The sequence below is a fragment of the Urtica dioica genome, chromosome 4 (genome assembly GCF_054948205.1).
Source record: "Urtica dioica subsp. dioica isolate 48M chromosome 4, U.dioica_male_clone48M_v1_H2, whole genome shotgun sequence".
Lineage (NCBI taxonomy): Eukaryota > Viridiplantae > Streptophyta > Magnoliopsida > Rosales > Urticaceae > Urtica > Urtica dioica.
In genome coordinates, this window is record NC_142759.1 from 5,046,321 (window position 1) to 5,070,366 (window position 24,046).

The following is a 24,046-nucleotide window of genomic DNA, read 5'->3' on the forward strand; positions in this document are numbered from 1 at the left end:
GAAAGTGATTTACACCGTCGATCCGCTAGACCCATCAAGCTCTTGATCGTCTCGATCCTCACCTCCAAAGAAATTATTAATTTCTAGAACATTGTAAACCTCTAAATATAAAAACCCGAAACAAAGAGATGAATGACTACAAAATCAGATTCATTTTCTTCTTATAAGAAATTATATTTCTTACTCTCTTTTTTCTTTATGCATGTGGGACTAAAAAGTAAAAATTAACATTCAATATTTGAGTATATTTTTTGTTTTGACTCAAGAGTGTATTTATGTGCATGTGAAATTAGACATATTTATAAGTATATATAGCTTATCACACTTTGGTTTTAATCTTCTTCTTGCACCGGTCTTTCAGTCTATACCTTTTAACCATTTTCGAAACCTCTATCATGCTAAACACCAACATCAATGAGAAACGATTTACGACGTTTCTTACGTTCTCCGATAGGCGCATGATGAATACATTTTATATATACTATTCACCTTCGAGCTTAAATTGTACGGAATTCTCGAGTGTTTTGTATGATTTTTATTTGTTTATTTATTTATAGTTTGAAAGTGATTTACAAGTTGGAGCGAAATCTTACTACAAAGACATGAGTCGAGCCATTCCTTAATAAAGACACGAGAGTATTTGACACGGCGATAGAATGATGCTTATAATTACTTTTATAAAAAAAAAATTGTTGATTGTTATGTTATTTTTAGGACTTAAAATAGTTGTTATTTCTAATACAGATTCTGGGCGTGTTTGGCACAGTTTTTTTAAGCCTGTTTTTGCTGTTAGCAAAAACCAAACTACAATATTACTGTTTGGTAAAACAATTTTAAAAATTGTACATAAGTCACAAAAGCTACGAATCTTAGCTTTTAGAAAAAGCGTTTTTGTATTTGATATAAAATTACTTTAATATCCCCACGTGATTATCCATAGCACTGTTAAGTATTTATTTTATGTCTATTTTAGTCTTTTTACTATAATATATTTATTTTACCAAACGCAAAAATCAGTTTTTGTTAACAGCAACAACTGTTTTATAAACAGCTTACTAAACACCTGTCAGTTTAAAAAAAAAAACAGTTTTTTTCCAAAAACTGAATCTAAAAGCGTTTTTTTAAAAAACAAAGCTATGTCAAACGATGCCTCTAATTTTTTTTTAAATGTTAATTTGAAAAGACTTAAAACACTTTACTATTTTCCAAACGACACAGCATTGTCGTTTTAATAAGCAATATAAAATTTTAGATTTTTATACATTCTGCAGACACATATATTGTTTCTTTTGCTTCTTCTTCTTCTTCCCAAATTTGGTCTCTCGGAACCCTAAATTCCACTGAACGCAGAGGTCATTGCCAACAATGGGGACGTTGGGTAAAGCCATCTACACCGTCGGATTCTGGATCCGCGAGACCGGTCAAGCTGTTGATCGTCTCGGTTCTCGCCTCCAAGGAAGCTATTACTTCCAAGAACAGCGTAATCCCTAATCTCTCTCTATTGCGTGTGTGTTTCTATTCAATTCGAGTCAACTTTGGTTCGATTGGGACTTAAAGTTCCTATTCTGAGATTATCGGTGTGAGTCTTACCAGTTTCGAGGCATCGGACGTTGATGAACGTGTTCGACAAATCTCCGGTGGTCGACAAGGATGCGTTTGTGGCTCCGAGCGCTTCGGTCATCGGCGATGTCTCCGTTGGACGAGGTTCGTCCATTTGGTACGGTTGTGTTTTGAGAGGTAAGCTCATATTCTCTAGGCAAATTACGAGCTGAAATTGCATTTCAGAAATACGGATTCATATTCCTAACTTAAGTTTGGCTCTAAATGGTGTCATTGGGAAGATTTTGTCTCGCCTCTTATGATTGAAAAGAATTAATGATTCTCTTTAGAATTCGTAGTCAGTTTATCTCTCAGGTGAAGTGTTTGTTTGGTACTAGGATTTCCTCATACACTGTGCTTATAATAGGACGCATAGATGTTTTGATTACCAGATGCGTGATAAGTCTTGGTTATAGAGAAGCATTTTCATCTTATTTTTGGCTTTGAGAGTTTTCATACAAGGTATTATGTGGGTTATAAGGCTTAATTTTACTATATATCTTATTACTAAATAGGGCTATGAGAACTTTTAACCGAAGTAGGGAGTGATAAATGTAACAGTAATTCTGTTAATAAGCTAGAATGATAAAATAAAAATCAAGTCACAATGTTCATGTAATAAGTTTCGCGTTCGGTAATGTAGCTGTGAATGAAAAATTCATAGTGGTATTGCAAAGCTCATAGCAGAAAACGGGAAAGTAGGAATGAATTTAGATGGTGGAGTTCATTTATAAGAAACCATGTACTCAATTGTTTACTAAGATGCAATTACAATTGTGTTCTATCGTCTTTCCAGTGCTATCATTCTATGCATTGTATTTTATGTTTTGTTTTGACTCTTTTGTTATCTGTCAAAAGGCGATGTCAACAACATCAGTATCGGGTCTGGGACCAATATACAGGACAATTCCCTTGTTCATGTGGCGAAATCTAACTTGAGTGGAAAGGTGTTACCGACTATCATCGGCGATAACGTCACTGTAGGTGAGTCGCTTATGTTGTGGACATGGTTAACGTGGAATCAAAACTCAAGTTTGTATAGGGTTTTATTCAAGAACTATTTATCAATCGTTTCCCTTTTGCGCACTCAACAGGCCATAGTGCTGTCCTGCACGGATGTACTGTTGAGGACGAGGCATTTGTTGGTATGGGTGCCGTATTGCTCGACGGAGTTCACGTTGAAAAGAACGCTATGGTTGCTGCCGGGGCCCTTGTACGGCAGAACACGAGAATCCCTTTTGGAGAGGTCAACATCTGAACTTTTTTTTTTTATTTTTTTTTATTTTTTAACTTATGTTTCTGTTGCTTGCTTGACGGATGATAACACATTAGGCTTTTTATTGCAATTTGTAAGTACTCCATGAACTATCATACGAGTAGGAAGTTTGGTCCCTAAACTAATTATATTTAAACTTGAATAACTTGTTACTTTTATACAAATAAGTTAAATAAAAGTAAAATAATTATGGATTTTAGAGTAAGATTTTATTTTAATGATATTTTTGAAAAATGATAAACGGGTTATTTTGCGGAAAGGACCTGCATGATCGATAGTTTCAGGGCCATTTATCTCGTACAATTAATTTTGGGATCAAAATGCCACTCGACTGATAATAAAGGACTATTTACACTGAAAACGCATACATTTATTCTCAGACTGGACTAAATATTTGATTTCGACTTATCTATACGTTTTTGGCTTTCAATTATCTATCGTGCAGGTCTGGGGAGGAAATCCAGCCAAGTTCCTGAGAAAGCTGACTGAAGAAGAGATTGCCTTCATAACCCAGTCAGCCGTAAATTACACCAACTTGGCTCAGGTCCATGCTGCCGAAAATGCCAAGAGCTTTGAGGAGATTGAGCTCGAGAAGGTTCTTAGGAAGAAGTTTGCACGTCGCGATGAGGACTATGATTCTATGCTCGGTGTCGTTCGGGAAACCCCTCCAGAGCTTATCCTCCCCGATAATGTCCTTCCGAATAAAGCATCCAAGTCCGCATAGAATGATCAAGCCGAGTGGGTGGTTATTTCCATTTCCAATTTCGGGGGTCGCCAATTTTTCATTTTAAATTGTGGTGTGAAATTTATGGGTTATGACTCCGGTCTGTCTTTTCTGATTAATCAGAAACTTTTTTTTTTAAAAAGGGGGAAAACAGTCGAACTTATGTGAAGATGATTTACAGTCATCTGAGACAGTCTCATTGGTACTTTGTCTAGGTTTTTTTTTTCCTTCTTTAATAAGTCACCCAATGAGTCTAAAATTACTTCTGGAGTAGATTAATTTGAGATTTTGGAGTCATGCCGAACGTTGAATCCTTCTTTCATTGTTTATGTACAGCTTGCGTTCGACAAGCTTTGGGATCTTAAATATATTTGATTTGCTGGCCGAAATAAAGCAAAATATTTCGAATGAAATTATGCAGCTTCCAAAATTATCCTCTTACAACGTAAATATAATAATTAATCAATTAATTAATTAACCTCCTATATTACAAAAGAAAAAGAAATTGTTGTGAACTCTTATTCATTTAATGTAACTAGCTTCCGGCTCGCACCGTCAATAGCAACTTTTGCAGCACATGGATTAGCGAGGGGTTTAAACTTTAAGCCCCCAATTATGAGCAATCCGCTTTTATATTATTTTTATACACTAAGATACATTATAGATTGACATTGACATTTGCTTGAGAAAAGTTATAGGTGTTTAGCAATGAACATCAGTAAGTACATTAGCAACTGCATCCAAGATTATCGCCTAACTATGGCGACGATTGAGCTGTGATTAAGGCATTTTATGAGTTTTTGAAGGCATTTCTTACCTCTCCACCTACAAAGTCCCGATATTCCATCTCGCAACTCACAAATGGTACATCATATGACATAATCTTACCTTCAGCTAATACAGCAAAAATGCACACTCGCCGTCAAAAAAGTGAAGGCCGTGTGGAACATTACGACCTGTTTTATACGTTACGCATTTGTTCTAGAATGATTTATGTTTAAGATATATTAAATACTTATTAGTAACAACTTAAGAGATGGATTGATATAACGCTTCTTGAGAAAGTGTATATCTTTGTTACAATGTTCAACCTTTCCCGAGCATTGACTTGACAGCTACACGTTTTTTACCAAAGAAATCACAGCTTATCAAATATATGAAGATCTAACCAATCCCATATTTAGTTATACTTGTCTAGGATGACTAAAAAAACATCGCAGCTTTAGCAAATGATGGTCTAAGCAAAGTTAAACAAGCATGGTGTTCAATAACCTAAAAAAGACCCCACGTGACTGAGCCTTTTCGTACTCAAAAGTCAAATGTATGCCTTGTTTCGTGGTCTTCAATATATGATAATGAACAAGTCATCTTCTTGTCTGCTGGGTTTATAGTTGTGTTTCATATTATCCTTTTTTTTTCTTCTTATAATTGCTACTCTAGAAAAACATAGAAATCACAAAACTATTGATTGTCTCAAAGTGGTGAATCTCCCATTTGATGAGACATAACTATTGCATTCTAGCCTTCTTGGAGATGAAGAGAACGTAGAAGGAGAAAGTGAAAAGAGTGAAGAAAATAATCTTCAGAAAAGAATTCTCATTACCAACAAAAATGACTGATGTATGTTTAAATACACATCAATCAAACAAGCCACGTAGGCAGTCTAAAACAGAACAAATAAACGACTCATTTAACCAGCTATAGTTAAACGACCGTCGTTCAAAGACAAAAGAAATAAAAGAAATAAAAACGACACTAGCTATTACAAACTACCAAATCACCAACTACTCAGCTGCTCCAATAATAACCAAGGGAAATGAAAGGAGGGGAAATTTCCACAAAGCTATAAATAAGGAAGAAAACCAATCACAAAAAGACTTTATATATATATATATATATATATATATATATATTACATGGTTGAACTTGAATTAATCTGCTTGGAGATTTATGTCATCCTAAATAATTTATCGAAGTGGGGAATCTGATCTATATCTCTACCTTAGATTCATAATCCTCTTTTTTTTTTTTTTAAGAAAAGATAGGAAGGTTTGAGAATATTCCACTTTTGTCACGTTTCATTTGTACCATTCCTTTGCTGGTTGCCAAGCATTAGTAGTGCTTGTAGATGTGATGTGACATACCCAACTTCTTTGGAGATTATTCCATCAGAGAAATTTAATTTTAAATTTTTTTTTTTGTGAAGAGAAGATTAATTATATATAACATATGTAGATATGTCAGATAAAAAAATAAAAAATTAACGCATGACAATTGTATAAATTTCCAAAATTTACACATAAAAATAAAGAAATATATATTTTATACAAACAATGTATATTTTTACCTTTAATAAATAAAATGTATAATTTTCCTATTTTAGATAGAACATTATATATATATTTGTACACATAAAAATTCAATTTCTTCATTAACTATTATAACTTAATTATGATAAATAATGTTCAACTAATGAAAATTAAATGTTAGAAAAAATAAGTATGAATACCCCTCCTATAAGTTATAACTTACAATAATGGGCTTCAGAAAAAAAAAAAAAAAAAAAAAAACCCTTACAATAATGAGCTCATGGGTGAGGCGTGGGAGTTGCGGACCCACTTATCAAGTCTAGTTTCTTTGACAAGGCAAGATCTTAACTTTGCCGTGTTCCCCAAAATAATGATAAATAAATAAACAGCAACAACTTCCACAAGGCAAAGAGCCAAACCAAAAGCTTGAAAGCCCACGTGTTTCCATTAAACAAGAATTTGAAAACGATCGGTTACACGAAAACGACGACGTCGCTTTATCTTCCACAGTCCGAAAAGTCCCCCACTTAACCAGCGTTTTGCTTCGCTAACTGAAGGGTAATCTAGACAATTCATCGCACTACGCTAACGCTTTTGAAAGAAGATCTATGCCGAGAAGTTTCTATAAAGTATAAATAAACTATAAAGGCAAACGAAAACCAAAGATGTTGCTTTCATTATTGGCCCCTGTACTTCATATGAACTTACAAGATAATCCTTCAATTTTCTATTGTCAATTTTTCTTTCATTAGACAGCTAGGATACGTTTGGTTCGTTGAAATGAGGAGATAGTGGAAATTTGATTTCTTTAAAACGATCAAAATCTCATGTTTGGTTTAAAAGGTGGAATCAAAATTTATAATAACATATGATGGAATCAAAATTTAATAATGTATATAATCTACTTATTATTAAAATTATAATTAACAAAAAATTTACACTAATAAAATATGCAAATTTCTAGTAGTTACTAAAATTTGAGACAGAGTCATCAAAACTTTTTTTTTTTAGTCTACTACACCCATGGTTAAGAAAAAATTTATATAAAATGGAGAAAAGATAAAAAAAAGGCAATATAAAAGTTTGATATGCAACTATTTTTTTTTATTATAATAGTAGACTAATTTACAAGACTTATTTTTTTTTATTGAATTCTTTGGTGTCAATTATAATAAGTATTAAATTTAATATCATTTACATATTATGAATGGCTCCTGTTATTAACACAATTTTTTTTATAAATCGACTAATTCTAAACCACCCAATGTAAAGCGTGTATTTAACCATCAAACTCAAACTCAAACCAAACGAGACCTAGCATAGCTACTTCTAAAAATAATGGGTATAGTCTTTTTAGGTTGAAAGTTGAAATCAATCACAAGTAGGACACATTAAAAAAAAGTTTGACTTATGACAAATTAGTTATTCCTGAATCCTCATAGATTAAAATGACAAATACGTCGTAAGTACAAGGACCATTGGTGCAAATTACTCAGAAATTAAAAACATAAAGAGCGTTTCAAATATTTTCGAAGGGCGTGAAGTGTGACCGAATCCTAAACAGTAAAAGAAAAAAAAAATTAAATAAATAAAGAAAGCGATTTGGGAGGAGACTACATCGAAGGAATGGGCTTTCAATATCTTTCCTGAAGAACCTCTGTTTTCTCTCTCAACCAAACAACGCAGAAGAAAAAGAAAAAAAAACATATATATTTTTTGTTACATTGTATTTCGTATAAACAAACACAAAAAAAAGTCTCTTGAAATATTCGAAGCTGTTGTGTTGTCGCGCCTAGGGTTTGTTTTTCCCTCCATTGCGCTCTCTCCGCCGCCAAACTACAGGTTTTTTTAATTGATAATAATGCAGTTTATATATTTTTTTTTTCTTTCTCTGATCTCGTTTTGCTTTGATTTGTTTATTCGCGAGAGAAGGCGGATAGTTTGAGGTATTTGGTTTCGCGTTGATTTGTTCTGGTTTGAAGCTTGAATCCTGAGCTTTATGAAGGCTATAGGTTTTCGTTGAGGAATATATTGTTCTATTGTACTTTTTTCTTTTTAGGTTTGGAATTTTGGTGAACCATTTTTCTTCTCTTTGATTAGGTTATAAGAAGGAAAATTGAACCATAGCGAATCAACTATAAGATTAGAAATGGGTCTATAACTTATGAGGATTTGATTGTCGTAATTTTCGGTGCTATTGAAATTGGAAAAAAAAATCAAAAAAATTGGGACTTGAGTTTTGACCGAACTGCTTTGATGGTGCAGAATCATGCCTGCGTTTACTGCCATAGCTTTAGATACGCTGCTGGAACCGGGTGCTTCAAAATCTGTCGAAAAATCAATTCCGAGGCCGGTCCCAAAAGCCCTCGGAGGCAGTCTCAATCGGAGCCTAGACCGAAGAAACAACGCTTCTTTGGCCACGGAGACAAAGCCAAAGCGACCACCGTTAACCCCGTCTCTCTACACGACTCCCGAGGCGACCCCGCTCCCCGGCTCGCCCACTTCGTTCCCGCCCTCTCCGTACATAGTCAACCACAAGCGACGTGGGCCCCGCCTACTGAAGAGCTCTTCGGCGAGCCACGTGGCACCGCAGAACAACGATGCTCGGGCCGTAGTAGAAGAAGAAGAAGAAGAAGAGAAGGAAAAGGCCCACAATGGTCATTCAGAGAGCTCGGAGACCAAAGTAGCGGAGCCAATCGAAGAGCCTAGATTGAACGGCAGTAATGGCGAGATTGAAAGCGGTGATGGTAATCTCAGGAGTTTGAGGTCTGGTTGGGCTGGTTCGTCGTGGTCTAGTGTGAGAGTTCCGTCGACCCCGGAGAGGGATAGTGATCGAGATGAATTCTATGTTCCGCGGGAATCGATGAGTTTCACGAGTAGTTCTGATGTTGAGGACAACGCAGAGAGTGAACAGTCGGCTCAGCTTGCGGCACCTTCGGTGGAGTTCTATGATGCTTGGGAAGGTATGCAAGTTTAAACCTTTTTCCTTAATTTAAAAAAAAAAAAAAAAAAGCGGACAATGTTGAGTGATTAAAAGTGCGTTATGAATATGTGGAGGGAAAGTCGAGCGAAAATCAAAATTCTTTATTATGCTTGGAAGTCGTGAAGAATTTGTGGGGGGAAAAAGTGTGATTTCCTTACTATTTTTCATTCTTATTTGGGTGGCTCTTGAAAATTTAGAGAACACTCAATAGAAAAACTGAGGTTGAAAATTGAAGCATGCTTGTAGGAGTTGGGGAAAATAAAATCCTACACACATGGGAACTCCCTTGAACTTTGGTTTCTCTCTTTATCTTGGGAAAATGAAATTCTGTTTATTTCCACACCTAAGAGTTGGTCTAGTCGCAAGACCCTTGGTTCTAGCCTCTCCAAAGATACTCACCTAATAATTGCTAGTGTTTCTAGTTTAAAAAAGCATACACTTTTCACTATATCTTCCCTCAATATATTTCCGCTCAATTTTTTAACAACACAAAAAAAATATATATATATTGTACATTCATTTTTTTTTTTTTTCCATTCTGCCTCCCGGGTTCCAAACGGGGTGATAAAAGAAGGCGAAGAACCAAATAAAGATGCTATTTTTATACTTTTGTGTATAGTTGGACGGTCTCTGATTGCGTTACTGTTTTTCCAGAACTCTCCTCCGATAGTGGGCAACAACAGTCTTCTTTTCGGGACGTTGAAGCCGAACTGCGCGAGATGAGACTGAGCTTCGTGATGGAGATAGAGAAACGGAAGCAAGCCGAGGAAGCTTTCAGCAACATGCAAAAGCAATGGCAGAATGTCCGGCGCCAGCTGTCTCTCGCCGGGCTAACTCTCCCGGCGGACCCCACAGAGCTCGAGGGCGACGACGGAGACACCCTCTGCCGCCAAGTCCACCTCGCCAGGTTCGTCGCGAACGCCATCGGAAGGGGCTCGGTGAGAGCCGAGCTCGAGGCGGAGATGGAGAAACAGGTCGAGGCCAAGAATTTCGAGATCGCCCGGCTCTGCGACAAGCTCCGAAACTATGAGGCCATGAATCAGGAGATGGTGCAGAGGAACCAGGATGTTCTTGGTAACGCTTTTGTGTCTTGCACGGTTTTTGTTCTGTTTCGGATATCTTTAAGGTTAAAAGTCCCCACATTTATTTTCTCTCTCTTTGTAATTTACAGAAACGGCTCGGCGTGAGAGGATGAGGAAGGAGAGAAGGCAGCGGTGGCTTTGGGGCTCGCTCGCGGCGGCTCTCACACTCGGTGCTGCCGGATTGGCTTGGACGTACCGTCCCTCTGGAACGGGATCGTTGTCTTTGACATCCCATGATTTCAAGGCTCCCGAGACCGAGGATCGAGCAGATTAGGAGCTAATACAAGTTGTAGATCCCAATGCCGAGACAGAGAATAAGAAAGGTCTTATCCATCCTTTTTTGTTTCCTTGTTTTTGGATAACATTCTCTTGCTGTCATGTGGCAACTTTTTGGGGGGGAAAAAATAGAAGCTGAGTATGTACAGTATTACCCTGTTTTTGCGGCCGATTATTGGCAAACTGAAAGATAATATTAGGTAAGAAAAAGAAATGGTGGTCACGAGTAGTTGATTATGTCCATTTGAAAAGAAAAATAAATCAGGTTAGTAGTGTTAAAGGAAAAAAAACGTGATTCACTGGTTGAAATCATGTGAAATCACCTGTTTACATTACATGTGGGAAATTGTGACTTGTTATACTTTTAACACATTTGTTAATGATCGGTACTCGGTCAGTTTTTGGGGAAGAAAATGTTGAAGGCTTTACAAGCTTATGAGTTATTATTTTGAGTTGATACTTGTTATCTATGAGTGTTTACAACTTCACTTATTGTTCTGAGCTACAAAAAAAAAAAAGAAAAAAAAAAGAAAAAAAAGAAAAAGGCAAGAACTTCAGTTTTATCAATATCTAATGTGATAATGCTAAAATTTAGAGGGTTTGTGCCGTTGTTCAGAGAAAGCCTGGCCTATCTCAAATGTCCGACAAAGATATATTAAGAGCGTGGACACACCCTCGCTAGAACATAAGGCAATCAGATTATTTTAACTTCAAAAGAAACAATAACAAAAGAACAAAACAAAACCATCCGAAAAAAGTTTCCTCCTCGAAAAGCACATATGAAAGTAGAATTCCGTTGTGCCAAAGCAATGATTCAAGGTTGATGAGTACTTCAGACGAAACAAATCATCAACAGTGGAAATCGACACCACTGAGTTCCATTGATTTTCACCGAAGCCACCGATTTTCACTTGTAGCCGACGACCAAGGGACGGTCATGACCAAGTAAAATCCGAGGGCCTTTGACCTGTAAAGAAAACGGATTTTAAGATATTGGGCTGAGGAATGGCCGTTAGAGACCCACATTAAGACATGATCTTAGAGGAACGAGAGCCAAAACAGTAGACTTCTTTTTTTTTTTTTTTAAACATCAAGAAAATATCATGAAAATAACTGTTCACAGCTAAAAAAAAGGGTGTTATTTGGGAGGACAATAAACGACAGGTAAAAGCGTATAAAGGATAAAACGACATAAGACAAGTGAGCTTTATCCAATGGAAAGAAGAGAGAGAGAGTTTTCAGTTCAAAACAATGGATATTCTTCTTCTTCATCGTCACAGCTCTGCGACGACTCTTCAACAACACACCATTCACAGTCACGCTCTCTTCAACAACACAACCAGCAAAGCTTTCGTTTTTTTCCCTAGCCAAACGCATTCGCATTTCGAACCGCACAGAGCTTCCCCGAGTCGGTTCAACCACCGGCGAACCAGCAAGTTTGTGTCGTTCGTCGGGAGAGAAACCGCTGCGATTGACGAACACGTACAGAATTTCCAATCAGAAGAAGAAGAAGTTGATGAAGAAGATTCAGCGTTCTTATCTCTGAATGTGAAGCCTGACCGCAATTTGGCCTTGCTCGATGACTACGAGCTCGAAGAGCTCGATCACTCTGACCCCAACCATCGAAGTGGTTCGTTCCCGAACCCTAACTGAACTTCAAATTTTTGTTTTTCTCTATCTTGGATTGTGAATTTCGCTTATGCTTTCGGAGAGCAATGGTATTTTGGACCTCTAAAGAGCAATGAATATCAGAACCCGAAATTTTTACTTTGCTTTGGACTAAGTTTTGTTTATCAATATTTTGTAAGCTTCTTCTTTCAAATGCAAGGTATATCGCTGCACTGGGAAAGCAATATACCCAAACTTAACTTCATTTTCGTTTCTGCTTTGGGAGAGTAATGAAATTTTGGACCGTTGGTGTCAGAGCTAAAATTTGCACTTTGATTTGGACTAAAAAAAGGTTTTTGTTTCGTGATTTTTTTAATGCAGGGTATATTGCTGTGCTGGGGAAGCCAAATGTGGGTAAAAGCACGCTTGCGAACCAAATGATTGGTCAAAAACTATCGATAGTCACTGATAAACCCCAAACGACGAGGCATCGAGTTCTCGGCATATGTTCTGGCCCTGAGTATCAGGTAATAAGATAATTCATTCATTTTAATCCGTATTAATGAGGTGTACTTTGGTGTAATTGAGTTTCGTTCATGGCTCAGTTGAAATAGAACTTAGTGTTTTGTTTCAGATGATACTTTACGATACCCCAGGCGTGATTGAGAAGAAAATGCACAAGTTGGACTCTATGATGATGAAGAACGTTCGAAACGCCGCCGTCAATGCGGATTGCGTTCTTGTACTTGTCGATGCAAGTAAAGTACCTCAGAAAGTAAGATTCTCGATTTTTAATTTTGATTGCGGACTTTGTTTATCTTGCCCTGATTTATTATGTGTTATTGTGGGTAGATTGATGAAGTCTTGGAGGAAGGTCTAGGTACCATGATCGGAAAACCACCGCCTACTTTGCTGGTTTTGAATAAAAAGGATATGATTAAACCAGGCGAAATCGCGAAGAAATTTGAGGTATGGAGTTTTTGGAGGAAGGTCTTTTGTGTTTGGACTGAGCTTTGAATTTTTTTCGTAGATAGATTTGAACCCCTGAGTTGGATTTCAGTGGTACGAGAAGTTAGAACATATCGACGAAGTCATTCCCGTGAGTGCCAAATATGGCCATGGAGTTCAAGATATCAAGGACTGGATTCTTTCAAAACTTCCATTTGGGCCAGCTTATTATCCAAAGGTACTCGGATTGTTTCCTTTTTCCTTTTTACTTCCACGATTGCCATTGTTTTCAACAATCAACAATCAATGACTTTGCTAACAGATCTTTAAATTTGATGTTGGTTTTTTCTCATCAAAATAGTGGGAAACGGATAATAGTTTTCTCAATGCTTTTTAGGACATTGTCAGTGAACATCCTGAAAGATTCTTTATCTCTGAAATCGTAAGAGAAAAGATATTCATGCAATACCGTAACGAGGTTCCGTACGCATGCCAGGTATTTAATTTAATGTAGTTTTGAGTCTCTTAAAGGGTGTCTTTGGCTTCTTCTTTTTTTCTTCATCTTCCATGGAACTTATGGTTTATTAATAATGTGTCTTTGCTCTAATAACGTTCAGGTGAATGTTGTGAGCTACAAAACTAGGCCAACCGCAAAGGATTTCATTCAAGTTGAAGTCATTGTCGAGAAAAACTCTCAAAAGATTATCCTTATTGGAAAGGTGTGGAAAATTGCATATTAGGTTTCTATTTAAAGTACTTATGCTAGTTTGAGTAGGATAATGTTTAGCTTAGAAGTTTTTCTTATCTTCTATTTTGTTTAAACTCGTAAACAAGTGGAGTTAGTCATGCCAATTCTAAAGTCCTTTTTGTGCATAGGAAGAATTAGAGGAAATTTCCAGAATTCTTGTTTATCTAGCTTCATAGTCTCAAAGCCAGAACACCAAATATGTATAAATCGAAAAGTCATCCACCTCAGATACATTCCTTAGACGCAGTTAGATGGCCCACATTCCTCAGATACATTCCTCTGTTCACCCATTTTTTTTTAAAAATATTTTAAGATCCAAACTTGGCGGCATATTTGACGTAATTACCAAGCTTGAAAGCAGGGTACTGTGGAAATTCGCATGTTAGATTAGTTTTTTATTCGAACTATTTGTTATAGTTCGAGTAGAATAATGTTCACTTTAAATATGTTTGCTTATCTTCTTCACTGATTGAACCCCTAAACAAGTGGAGCTAAGTCTCATTTATTCATGTAATCTAAGGCTATTATCAATAGGAAGCATCGATGTAATTCCAGAATTCTGGTTTATCTAGCTTCAAAAGGTAATTAATCAATTTTCTCTCTTCGATTTTACGAGGAACTCCTTAACATATTGCTTTGGTAAAAGATAGATTGGAGAATAACATGTTATATAGTGAATAATAGTGATAGTGTCCTTAATAGTTCTGTATTTGTTTTATTAAACTACGAAATGGTGACTCCGTTAAGATTTAATTACTGGCCATGTTTTCACTATTCACGAATGAATCGTTAAACAATGCAACTCTTTTGATGGCTTTAGGAAGGAAAGGCTCTGAAGCTATTGGCCACGGCCGCACGGCTTGACATCGAGGATTTCTTACAGAAGAAGGTGTTTCTCGAGGTACTGATCTCTGTGATAAGTTCTCTCTCATTTCTTTTACAAGGAACCTCGGTAGTTGTTTCGGTCGATATAATCAATATTTGAACCACAGGTCGAAGTGAAAGTGAAAGAAAACTGGCGGCAAGATGAAGGGTTATTGAATCACTTCGGCTATGGAGGGCAAATCAAATCGTTATGATTCAACAAAACTCTCTCATTCTTTGGATGCTTATAACTGAGCCAATAACATTACAGGCTTAGAGTTTTGTATTATATTATTCTATTTTCGCGTAGGGACTGAATTAGTGATCTTATATTCTTTTTCCCACTACCAATTCTTTCCGAGGCTCAAAATCAAAATGGTTTTGTGATTAGTAAGTTTTGGGACTGCTTCTAAGAGAAAATGAAAAGAGCTGAAGAGAAAATAGAAAAAGTATTAACACCCAGCGAAGAGAGGGAGATCAATATGAGGCAATAACGGTGACCTGAACTAGTCAAGTTTTTTCGAACTTATTTATGAGAGTAATCAAAGTAACGAAGACAGCTGATTTATGAACCAAACAGAAATTATATAAAATAAAATAACATACTTTGAGGATTTGAAACTAGATAAGAGCAAGAGATATTTTATTATCCTAACTTAATTTAACTCATTGATAAACGATAAGCTGATGAATTTGTGTGTGATATATACACAAGAGTCAATGTCGTGTCACCACAATATAAATTAGAATAATTTTCTAACAAGAAATTAAATAGCCTACATATGTGTCGGTGTTCAGTATCTTCTTTCTTTAATGCAATGTAAAGGGGAAAACTAGGAAGACCAACACATTAGGCATAGTCGCAAACCGAAAAAAAGTGAAAAATACTTAATTTTCTACTCACGATGATGTGCTTTTTATTTTATATCTTTTTTAAAAGAGAATATATGTCAATTTGAAATGTACAATTTGTATGAATCCTATTTTCCTTATTAAACACTCGTGTTCCTTAAAAAGAAGGGCTAGTTGGGGGAGATGAAATATCTAGTCGATGGAAATTGTTAGAAGGTTGAATATAAACATTTCAAATTGGTTAAAAGGATAATGGTATATAGTTTCATTATTGAATTAGTTGCATCTTCTTACCTATACAAAATAATTAAATTTCATATGTTCTCTCTCCACCGCCATCTCTTTCTGAGAAAAAAACGGCTTAATTTTGATCACCAATTAAGAGAACTTAAATGGAAATTCGTTCATCTGCAAGTATTAGTGTAAGTTCTCTTCTACACTATATAGACTTTTTTTTAGATCTTCCAATAATTCAGATTTATATATAAATTTTGTAGCACTATATCTTTGTTTGTTTTATGTAGTTTTATTATCATTTTTCTAGATTTTAAGTCTCATATTAATGGGTTTTTTTCAGTGGGCGTAAATATTAGTTAGTTAGAACAAAGACCTTTGAAAACGCAATCATCTGCAACAGATGAAGGTAGAATATTGTATTGGTGTTTGTGTTACATGAAAAAGACTAGCAATCCAAATTTTCTTGTTATAGTTGTTTTTGTGTATCCATTTTTTTTAAGAAGTTTTAAATTCTTCTTATTTTAAATCTTCTCTTTTGAACGTAGGTTTTTTTTTTTTTTCTTAATCGATATATTTCCGCAGAGAAAATATAATAATAAAGCCACTAGGGAGAACACGAACACCTACCTAAATTGAAAGAGAAATTTCATTAATTGGGCTTAATAAGCCATTAAATATCAAGATTAGACCCTAATGTTTAAAAATATCTGAATATGGACTTTTGGCCCAAAATCGGACACAAATACCCTTGATTCAAAAAACCCATGTGTTTTCTCTCATTTTCAAATGATTTTCATCACAAATCTTTTTCATTTTCGAATTTGGGTATGTGTTCAGTTTCGAAAATGAAAAAGATTTGTGATGAAAATGAAAAAGATTTGTGATGAAAATCATTTGAAAATGAGAGAAAACACATGAGTTTTTTGAATCAAGGGTATTTGTGTCCGATTTTGGGCCAAAAGTCCATATTCAGATATTTTTAAACATTAGGGTCTAATCTTGATATTTAATGGCTTATTAAGCCCAATTAATGAAATTTCTCAATTGAAACCGAATATATTGAGTTGTGGCTCAAAAAATAAAGCCATATTAAAAATAAATAAATAAAATATAGGCGTGGTTACAATTTTGTCCTAAAAACTCAAAATTTAGACACCTTAAAAAGGAAAAGTAATGCAGATTTTTATATTTAAAACTCCTAATATGCGTATGTTAGTCAAATTGCTAACATGCGCACTTGGGCCCACAACATGGGATGCTTCTGATTGCATGAATTTTGGGACCGTCGAGTCCGGCGGATTCGTAGTCTCTACGATTTTTCATGCCACGTGTCATCGTATAATTTTAGATGCGCAAATCAAGCCATATTGTTTGGTGCAAAAGTTAAGCACTTATTGAGAAAAAATAAAATAAAAAACGAAGCATATATTTCTATCTCGCTTTTGTCTTTTTCTTTTTTACCAAGACAATGCTATATGCTATATAAAATAACTAAAAGCGAAGAAATGTTAACACTCGCGATCACACTATAGTCTTTGGTATTATAAGACTTTTTATTTTATGTTGAAGAATGGAATTTTAAGACATTAAATGTATTAACTTTGCTCAGCATTTTACGGATATTATGCAATCCTCCAAAAGTCCAAAGCATAAATGTTGTTCTTTCTTGACATCTTCCTCCTCTTTTGCCCTTTTCGGTTTTGAACACGATTTTCTATACTTAAAATGAAGTTTCTTAAATATAGGATCACCATAAAACTACCATCATGAATGTGCTTGTGCTATATCCTATTCCTATAAAGTATAGACATAACAACTCTGTGATTTGCTTGGTACTAATTATGCATTTGTATCAATGTTCTAAGTCCTTGTTAAGGTTGATAATTCAAATCATTTGTCTAATCATAATAGCTTAGAGGAATTCCCCGTCAAATCAAAAAATTAAATAAATACAATAAGCGACCATCCATCTTCGAGTTTTTTTTTGTTCTTTTTTTATTGTATGTTTCAATAGTTTAAATTTAAATTTGACTTTTGTACAATCAAATATTTAGATTTTGTGTGATTTTATTTTAGTCTCATATTCGAATAATATTGTATTTTATATGGACATAGATCTCACTCGGGGCGAACACGATAATTTACAATAGATGAAAGCATATGATTCTATTGATGGTTCGTATTATCTAAAAAAGTTATTAACCCACTATTGTGTTTGTATGGTCCACTTTTTAACTTTTGTAGTTTAAATCTTTATAACTTTATCAATATATTTCCAATTTTTTTTATTACATGACATATTTTAAACTCAAATTACAAAAAATTTGCAAATTACGTTTACAGGGGTTTGAAATCATGTCCCTCACACATGAGAAGACATTACATGCAAAAAGTAGTGCCACCCAAATTAAATGTTTAGAGATTGATATATTTTCATTGAAAAGATTTCTATTATGAAAAAAAAAACTCATAATTAAATGAAAAATTGCCAAAAATAGGACTAAATTAAGGCCTATTTCCAATTTCCTACTATTTTAAAATTTTTATCAAACTAGAACTAGTAAAAAAAAAAGTCAAATGAGAGATACACAAAATTCTATCTATTATACACTCATACTAATTGCCAACCTACCATATTCCCCAATAAAATCTCTTCTTTTTTCTCTTTCTTTCTCTTTTCCCGCTCAGCACATCGAGTAAATTTTTTTTTTACAAGTCCTAGTTTGGTAAATTTTTGGAAAAAGTAGGAAATTGGAAATTGATCTTAATTTAGTCATAGTTAAGGAAATGTCCCTTAAATCATTGATAAATGCGCTCTATGTTTTTTTGTAGTATAGTAATATTTTTTTTACTTAATTTTATGATTTTGCTAACAATTCTAGTATTGTGATGCAATTTTTTTGAATATTTTTGTGCAAAATCATTTCTTCTTTAAATTGAGTTTGCTTGGACTCCAATTAATATCTACGCAAAAAAATATGGCTAAATTTAATACCCCGATCTTGGCATGAAGCCATAAAGTAGTGAGATAGTAAACACAAATCTATTGATGATATAATTTTACTTATTTTTCATTTTAAATTATTGTATATTTTATTTTTATCTATTGAGATCGTAATGTTTCCACCGACTTCTTTGGCCTATTGACAAATTCATAGATCTTACGTACAAGTGTGTGTACGGTTAGTGTCGGTAGTAGATGAGCCATTGATTTATTTAACTTACATTTGTGCATGTATTATCTGTAAGGTCCACTAAGATTGTCTGAATATTTTTGTCCATGATTCAATAAGATCGAAGAGAAGAGAGACCCCAAAAACTGCGAATGTATTATGTAAGATCGTTGCACTGCAACCTGTGTGGACTATAGCACTCTCTAAACACTTTCATTTTCATATTTTAGTCCTCAAATTTGTAATTGATGTTTAAAAATAAAATTGACCTTATTTTTCAAGTTTAGTCAAATAAATTATCTTTCTGTACATAAAAAGTTAAATACACTCCCCCCCTAAGAGCCTAATTTTGATATATATCTTAGTTGAATACATATATATATATATATATATATATATATATATATATGATAATAAAAAATTAAATAGTTTATTGCAATGTATTAAATATTATGGAATAGCTAATTGAAATTGATAAGTTTGAAAAATAGTCGAGGTTCGTCTAAATTTAATAAAATAGCCTAAAAATTATATAAATATGTCAGTATCAAGTTTTAATATATTACGTATCAGGGTCAATACTAATATTTTTACTGACAATATCCAAAAATTAAGACATCATCAATTTAGATATTTTGTTAAAAACATAAAAATTTGACTATTTCATCAATAGGTTTTAAAATAGTTATTTTATACAATTGTTTCAATACTATATTTTTTAGAGTTGATTTCAAAGGTTTTGAATTGAAATCGGTATTAAAAAAAAAACGGGATCTGAATGGTGGAGAGCCCTTAAAACATAGGTCACGGTTGGCTATGACCTAATAATCTTAGCAAGTCTAGCGTCTTAATAGAGATTGTTATAATTTACCTTTCGATTAGTAAAATACTGGTGGACATCGAAGTTAATAAAAAAATGAATCATTGAATGAATAATTTGAAAATCGGTTAAATTGAGTTAATATAATAGTGATTATATTGATTAGCAATTAACCGCAAACCTTTTTTTTCGTTAACTAAAGTTAACTAAATCTTCAACTTTTATTTTGTGATGGATGCTTATTAACATTTCATAAACTTCAAATTTTCCCATTCACAGTTAGTCATACATACCCCTATTAAAGTTGGTGTTTATAGTAGGTTGATTTTAACAGTAAAATTAGGTTAGAATTAAACCGGGTAGGTTAACATGATATTAAGGTATTTTTTAAAGGTATACTATGTATCTTTTTGTCAAGGTTAACCTCAACCGAAAATAACCTTAATAGAAAATTTGAAGGTTAGTTTTATGAAGATTAACAAAAAGTTCAAAATAAAATTTCCCTACACATCTTGAAACTTTTAGTTCTATCTGTAGTCTTAAGAAAATTTTACATTTCATCATCTAACCTTGACGAGATCTCAAGTAATTTTTCTTCTAGTCTGAGAAATAATTATTCAAATTATAATTTAATTTAATGAGAAGATTTTTCTGTTAATTAATACATAATTTTTTACTCAAAACGTATCATAAAAAATAAAAATAAAAACTTATATCGTGAAAAAAGAAAGTTTTAGATCTCATCTAGACATGTGATTGGTTTCGTGTGACACTTTTTCTATATGTCTCATAATATTGAATACGATAGTTTTTTGTTTTAAGAAAGTTATAGTTACCTTATAACGTTTTATTTTCTGCCAATTCAGGAGATTGATACAAATGGTTCATATGAACATGGGAACCACATGGTGACACACAACTGTCTGAATGAACAAGAATGAAGCAAGTTTTACATTAAATATCCATTATGAAATTTCATTGTCTTTCCATTTCCATTTCCAAAGGAAACTACACATGTTAAAGTCCTTTTTATTTCATTCACTTATATATCTTCATTATTATCCATTATTAGTAATGCAATAAATAATACCCTTTATTTTCGAAATAAAAAAATAACGTTATTTATTTATTTTTCATTAAGATTACGTGTCGAATACCTGACACGTCATTAATGCTCACTAGCTAATATTGCTGTTAGGTAAAGAAAATCCGGCTAAGTGCAAGCAATAATATACTTCACATTTAATATTTAGTGATATACACACACACATACACACGCTTTCATTTTCAATGTTTTCCTTTTTAAATATTATTTATTAGTTTTTAGTTTTTACTCATTCACTACCATATTCTGTGACAGTTATTGTCGTTCATACCAAGACAAACAAACCATGCTCTTTATAACCCCTTTCCAAATCTCAATTGCGTTCATATTCATAGCTCAAACACACTGAGAAAGAGAGAAGAAAAAAACGATGAAGCGTTTGGTTTTGGGTCTTGTATTGGGACTCATAGTGTTGTCATTCGGAGAGAGTGAAGCGAAGGAAGGTTTCGTAAAAGCTTGGGGTCACCGTTTCGTGGTGAATGGGAGTCCGTACTACGCAAATGGCTTCAATGCGTATTGGCTGATGTACATGGCCTCAGATCCTTCTCAGAGCTACAAGGTCTCCAATGTCTTTAAAGAAGCTTCGAGCCATGGACTCTCTGTTGCAAGAACTTGGGCTTTCAGTGACGGTGGTGATAGGCCTCTTCAGTTCTCTCCTGGTTCCTACAACGAGCAAACTTTCAAGGTCTGTTTTTTTTTTTTGGATCTTTTTTTGAGTTCATTGTATTTATGGTTTTTTTGTTTTTGTTTTTAGGGGCTTGATTTTGTGGTGTCTGAGGCTCGGAAGCATGGAATCAAGTTGATTCTGAGTTTGGTGAACAATTACGAGAGTTTTGGAGGGAAAAAGCAGTATGTGAATTGGGGTCGAAGCAAAGGACAGTACTTGACCTCTGATGATGATTTCTTCACTAACTCTCTTGTCAAAAGCTTTTACAAGAATCATGTCTCTGTAAGTATTTCTTTATGTTTAGCCTTGTATTTGGATCATCATATCTTTCTGATCTTTTTTTTTCTTTTTTTTTTTAAAAAAAAGACGGTTTTGAACAGATATAATAGCTTGACAGGGCTTCGTTACAAAGATGACCCAACAATCATGGCTTGGGAGCTTATGAATGAGCCAAGATGTACTTCTGATCCTTCTGGAAGGACCATTCAGGTTCTTTCTCTCGCCCTTAATTGATTCTGATCTAACTAGTTATGAGTTGGGAGAATGAAATTAAGTTAGGGAAACAGAGCAACCAAAGCGTTTAATGTTAGCTTAAGAAGATATTATTTATTTACAGGGGTGGATAACGGAAATGGCTTCCCATGTGAAGTCGATAGACAGAAACCACATGCTTGAAGCTGGGCTCGAAGGGTTTTACGGAGATTCAAGCCCGGGAAGGAAGAGCCTAAACCCAGCGCTCAACATTGGTACCGATTTCATTGCCAACAATCGCGTCCCGGGAATCGATTTCGCTACCGTCCACTGTTACCCCGATCAATGGTACATATTTTTGGCCAATTCATTATTATCTACCCAACTTGGTTTGTTTATTTTATTAAGAACCACTCTAGATCCACCTCTTAGATTCTGCTCTGACTGTCAGTACATATATATTTGTTTTTAGAACGACAATGTAATTTAATATATATATATATATATATATATATATATATATATATATATATATATATTTTTACCTCATGACGTAATTTATCCTTGTGTATTATTTACAGTAGTATGTCATAAAAAAAAAAAAAAAAAAAAAAAAAAATCTTAGCTTTTTTTTTTTTTTTTTTTTTTTTTTTCATTTTTAGTTTTGTTTTTTTATACTTGATGACACAATCTATGTTCTCTTATGTTTTACAATCTACCCTAAAATAATCCTAGCTATTCGAATATCATTTACCACTATTTCCAGTTACTTTAGACTAGCCGCTATTCTATTACAAAATCCGGATTTAACGGATGTCTGTCTTTTTTTTTTCTTCTCAATTTTACTTTAATTTTAATTAATTCTGATTATTTTCAATAAATTACGATGAAATTCAATATTTTTATCAATGAAAGAATTTAAAATTATTTTATTTTGAAAAATTAAGTTTAAATGCTTTGAAAAGAATTTGTATCCATAATTTAGTTAAAATTCCAAATGAGAAGTCTATTATTGATATTTGCTGACTTAGGTCCGTCTACACTGAAATATCTCTTTGTTTATCCCTTTATTTTTTTATAATGTAATAAACATGATGTGGTCGGAGTGACAGGCTGTCAAACTCGGACGATCAGACCCAAATGACGTTCCTGAACAAGTGGCTGGAGAGCCACATCAGCGACGCCGAGCACGTGCTGCGCAAGCCGCTGATGGTGACGGAGTTCGGCAAATCAGGGTCCAGCACGTGGCAGAGGGACAGGGTGTTCGGCGCCGTCTACTCGAAGATCTTCGCCTCCGCCAAGAACGGCGGCGTGGCCGCCGGAGGCCTCTTCTGGCAGCTCCTGACGGAGGGCATGGAGTCCTACGGCGACTCCTACGCCGTGGTGCTCAGCCGGAACCCCTCGACGGCCGGGATCATCGCTCAGCAGTCCCGCCGCCTCATCCGCGTCCGTCGGATCTTCGCCAGGATGAGGAACATCCAACGGTGGAAGAAGGCCAAGGCCGCCAGGCGGGCGCAGAATCGGGGCAAGCAGATCGGAGGCTGAGAGTTAGAGATTATTTTTATTTTTTTTGTGTGTGAAAAGAGTCTCTCTCTCTCTCTTTGAGATGAATTCTGTGTTTTTTTCATTTACTCGTCCAGGAGAGTGGCTTGGATACTAAAATATATCTGAGAGGGTAAAATATTTGTCATAAGAAGAAATTTAATGAATGATATATATTTACTGAACGGAAAACGTGTATTGTAATTTGAAGATGTCTCTTTTTTTAATGTATTTTGTATCTTCTAATTCAGGGCTGAAATATGTTTGAAGTCAATTTGATTCTATGGAGAAATCGTTTATATATTAGTTGGTATCGGGCACTATCGGCTGATTTCAATGCGATGTGTCTTTTGGACGTATTTGTTCGTTGGAGTCAGGATATCATTTGCTAGAAAATGAATATAGATTTTTTTTTTTTTTTTCTTTCAAAAGGATGCATAGATTGTTATCTGTTAATCTGATTACTTGCATGTATAGCACTTCTCTAATGCACATATAAGTTAAGAGCATCCATTATTAATTTATAACTACACCAAGCAACAAGAAGTAATATTATTTAGAATTTTGATTGAATTAGATTTTTAAAAAATATTATGTACCTAAATAGCCAATTTAAAGTTATGTATTTACAAATAGTCAATGTCTTATCTTAATTGAGTAAAATAGTCAAAATGTGCAGAAATCTTTTTCAAGATTATTTTTTTTTAAAGTGATAAATTATTTATAATAATCGTCAAAAAATTTAATCTTTGTTGTTTTTCA

General features: G+C 34.3%; 4 protein-coding genes across 4 annotated transcripts; all 4 read left to right on the top strand.

Moving 5' to 3' along the window:
- The first annotated feature begins 1,265 nt into the window (after positions 1–1,265).
- Positions 1,266–4,012, top strand: LOC149399587 (gamma carbonic anhydrase 1, mitochondrial-like). Its single transcript, XM_089612621.1, has 5 exons — positions 1,266–1,480; positions 1,594–1,737; positions 2,458–2,583; positions 2,694–2,845; positions 3,321–4,012. The coding sequence occupies exons 1-5, from the start codon at positions 1,366–1,368 to the stop codon at positions 3,597–3,599; spliced, it is 816 nt and encodes a 271-aa protein (XP_089468747.1). The 5' UTR covers positions 1,266–1,365; the 3' UTR covers positions 3,600–4,012.
- A 3,428-nt stretch (positions 4,013–7,440) lies between these two features.
- LOC149399588 (uncharacterized) lies at positions 7,441–10,463 on the top strand. Its single transcript, XM_089611818.1, has 4 exons — positions 7,441–7,750; positions 8,174–8,871; positions 9,546–9,965; positions 10,063–10,463. Exons 2-4 carry the CDS (start codon positions 8,178–8,180, stop codon positions 10,245–10,247), a joined length of 1,299 nt encoding a protein of 432 aa, XP_089467944.1. The 5' UTR covers positions 7,441–7,750; positions 8,174–8,177; the 3' UTR covers positions 10,248–10,463.
- Positions 10,464–11,452: 989 nt separating this feature from the next.
- On the top strand, positions 11,453–14,850 carry LOC149399589 (GTP-binding protein Era-like protein). The gene is made up of 9 exons (XM_089611819.1): positions 11,453–11,879; positions 12,239–12,384; positions 12,492–12,632; positions 12,710–12,826; positions 12,918–13,043; positions 13,203–13,301; positions 13,423–13,524; positions 14,374–14,454; positions 14,546–14,850. The coding sequence occupies exons 1-9, from the start codon at positions 11,501–11,503 to the stop codon at positions 14,630–14,632; spliced, it is 1,278 nt and encodes a 425-aa protein (XP_089467945.1). The 5' UTR covers positions 11,453–11,500; the 3' UTR covers positions 14,633–14,850.
- A 5,986-nt stretch (positions 14,851–20,836) lies between these two features.
- On the top strand, positions 20,837–23,558 carry MAN7 (Glycosyl hydrolase superfamily protein). Its single transcript, XM_089612274.1, has 5 exons — positions 20,837–21,289; positions 21,359–21,553; positions 21,638–21,760; positions 21,888–22,090; positions 22,855–23,558. The coding sequence occupies exons 1-5, from the start codon at positions 20,975–20,977 to the stop codon at positions 23,285–23,287; spliced, it is 1,269 nt and encodes a 422-aa protein (XP_089468400.1). The 5' UTR covers positions 20,837–20,974; the 3' UTR covers positions 23,288–23,558.
- Positions 23,559–24,046: the final 488 nt, after the last annotated feature.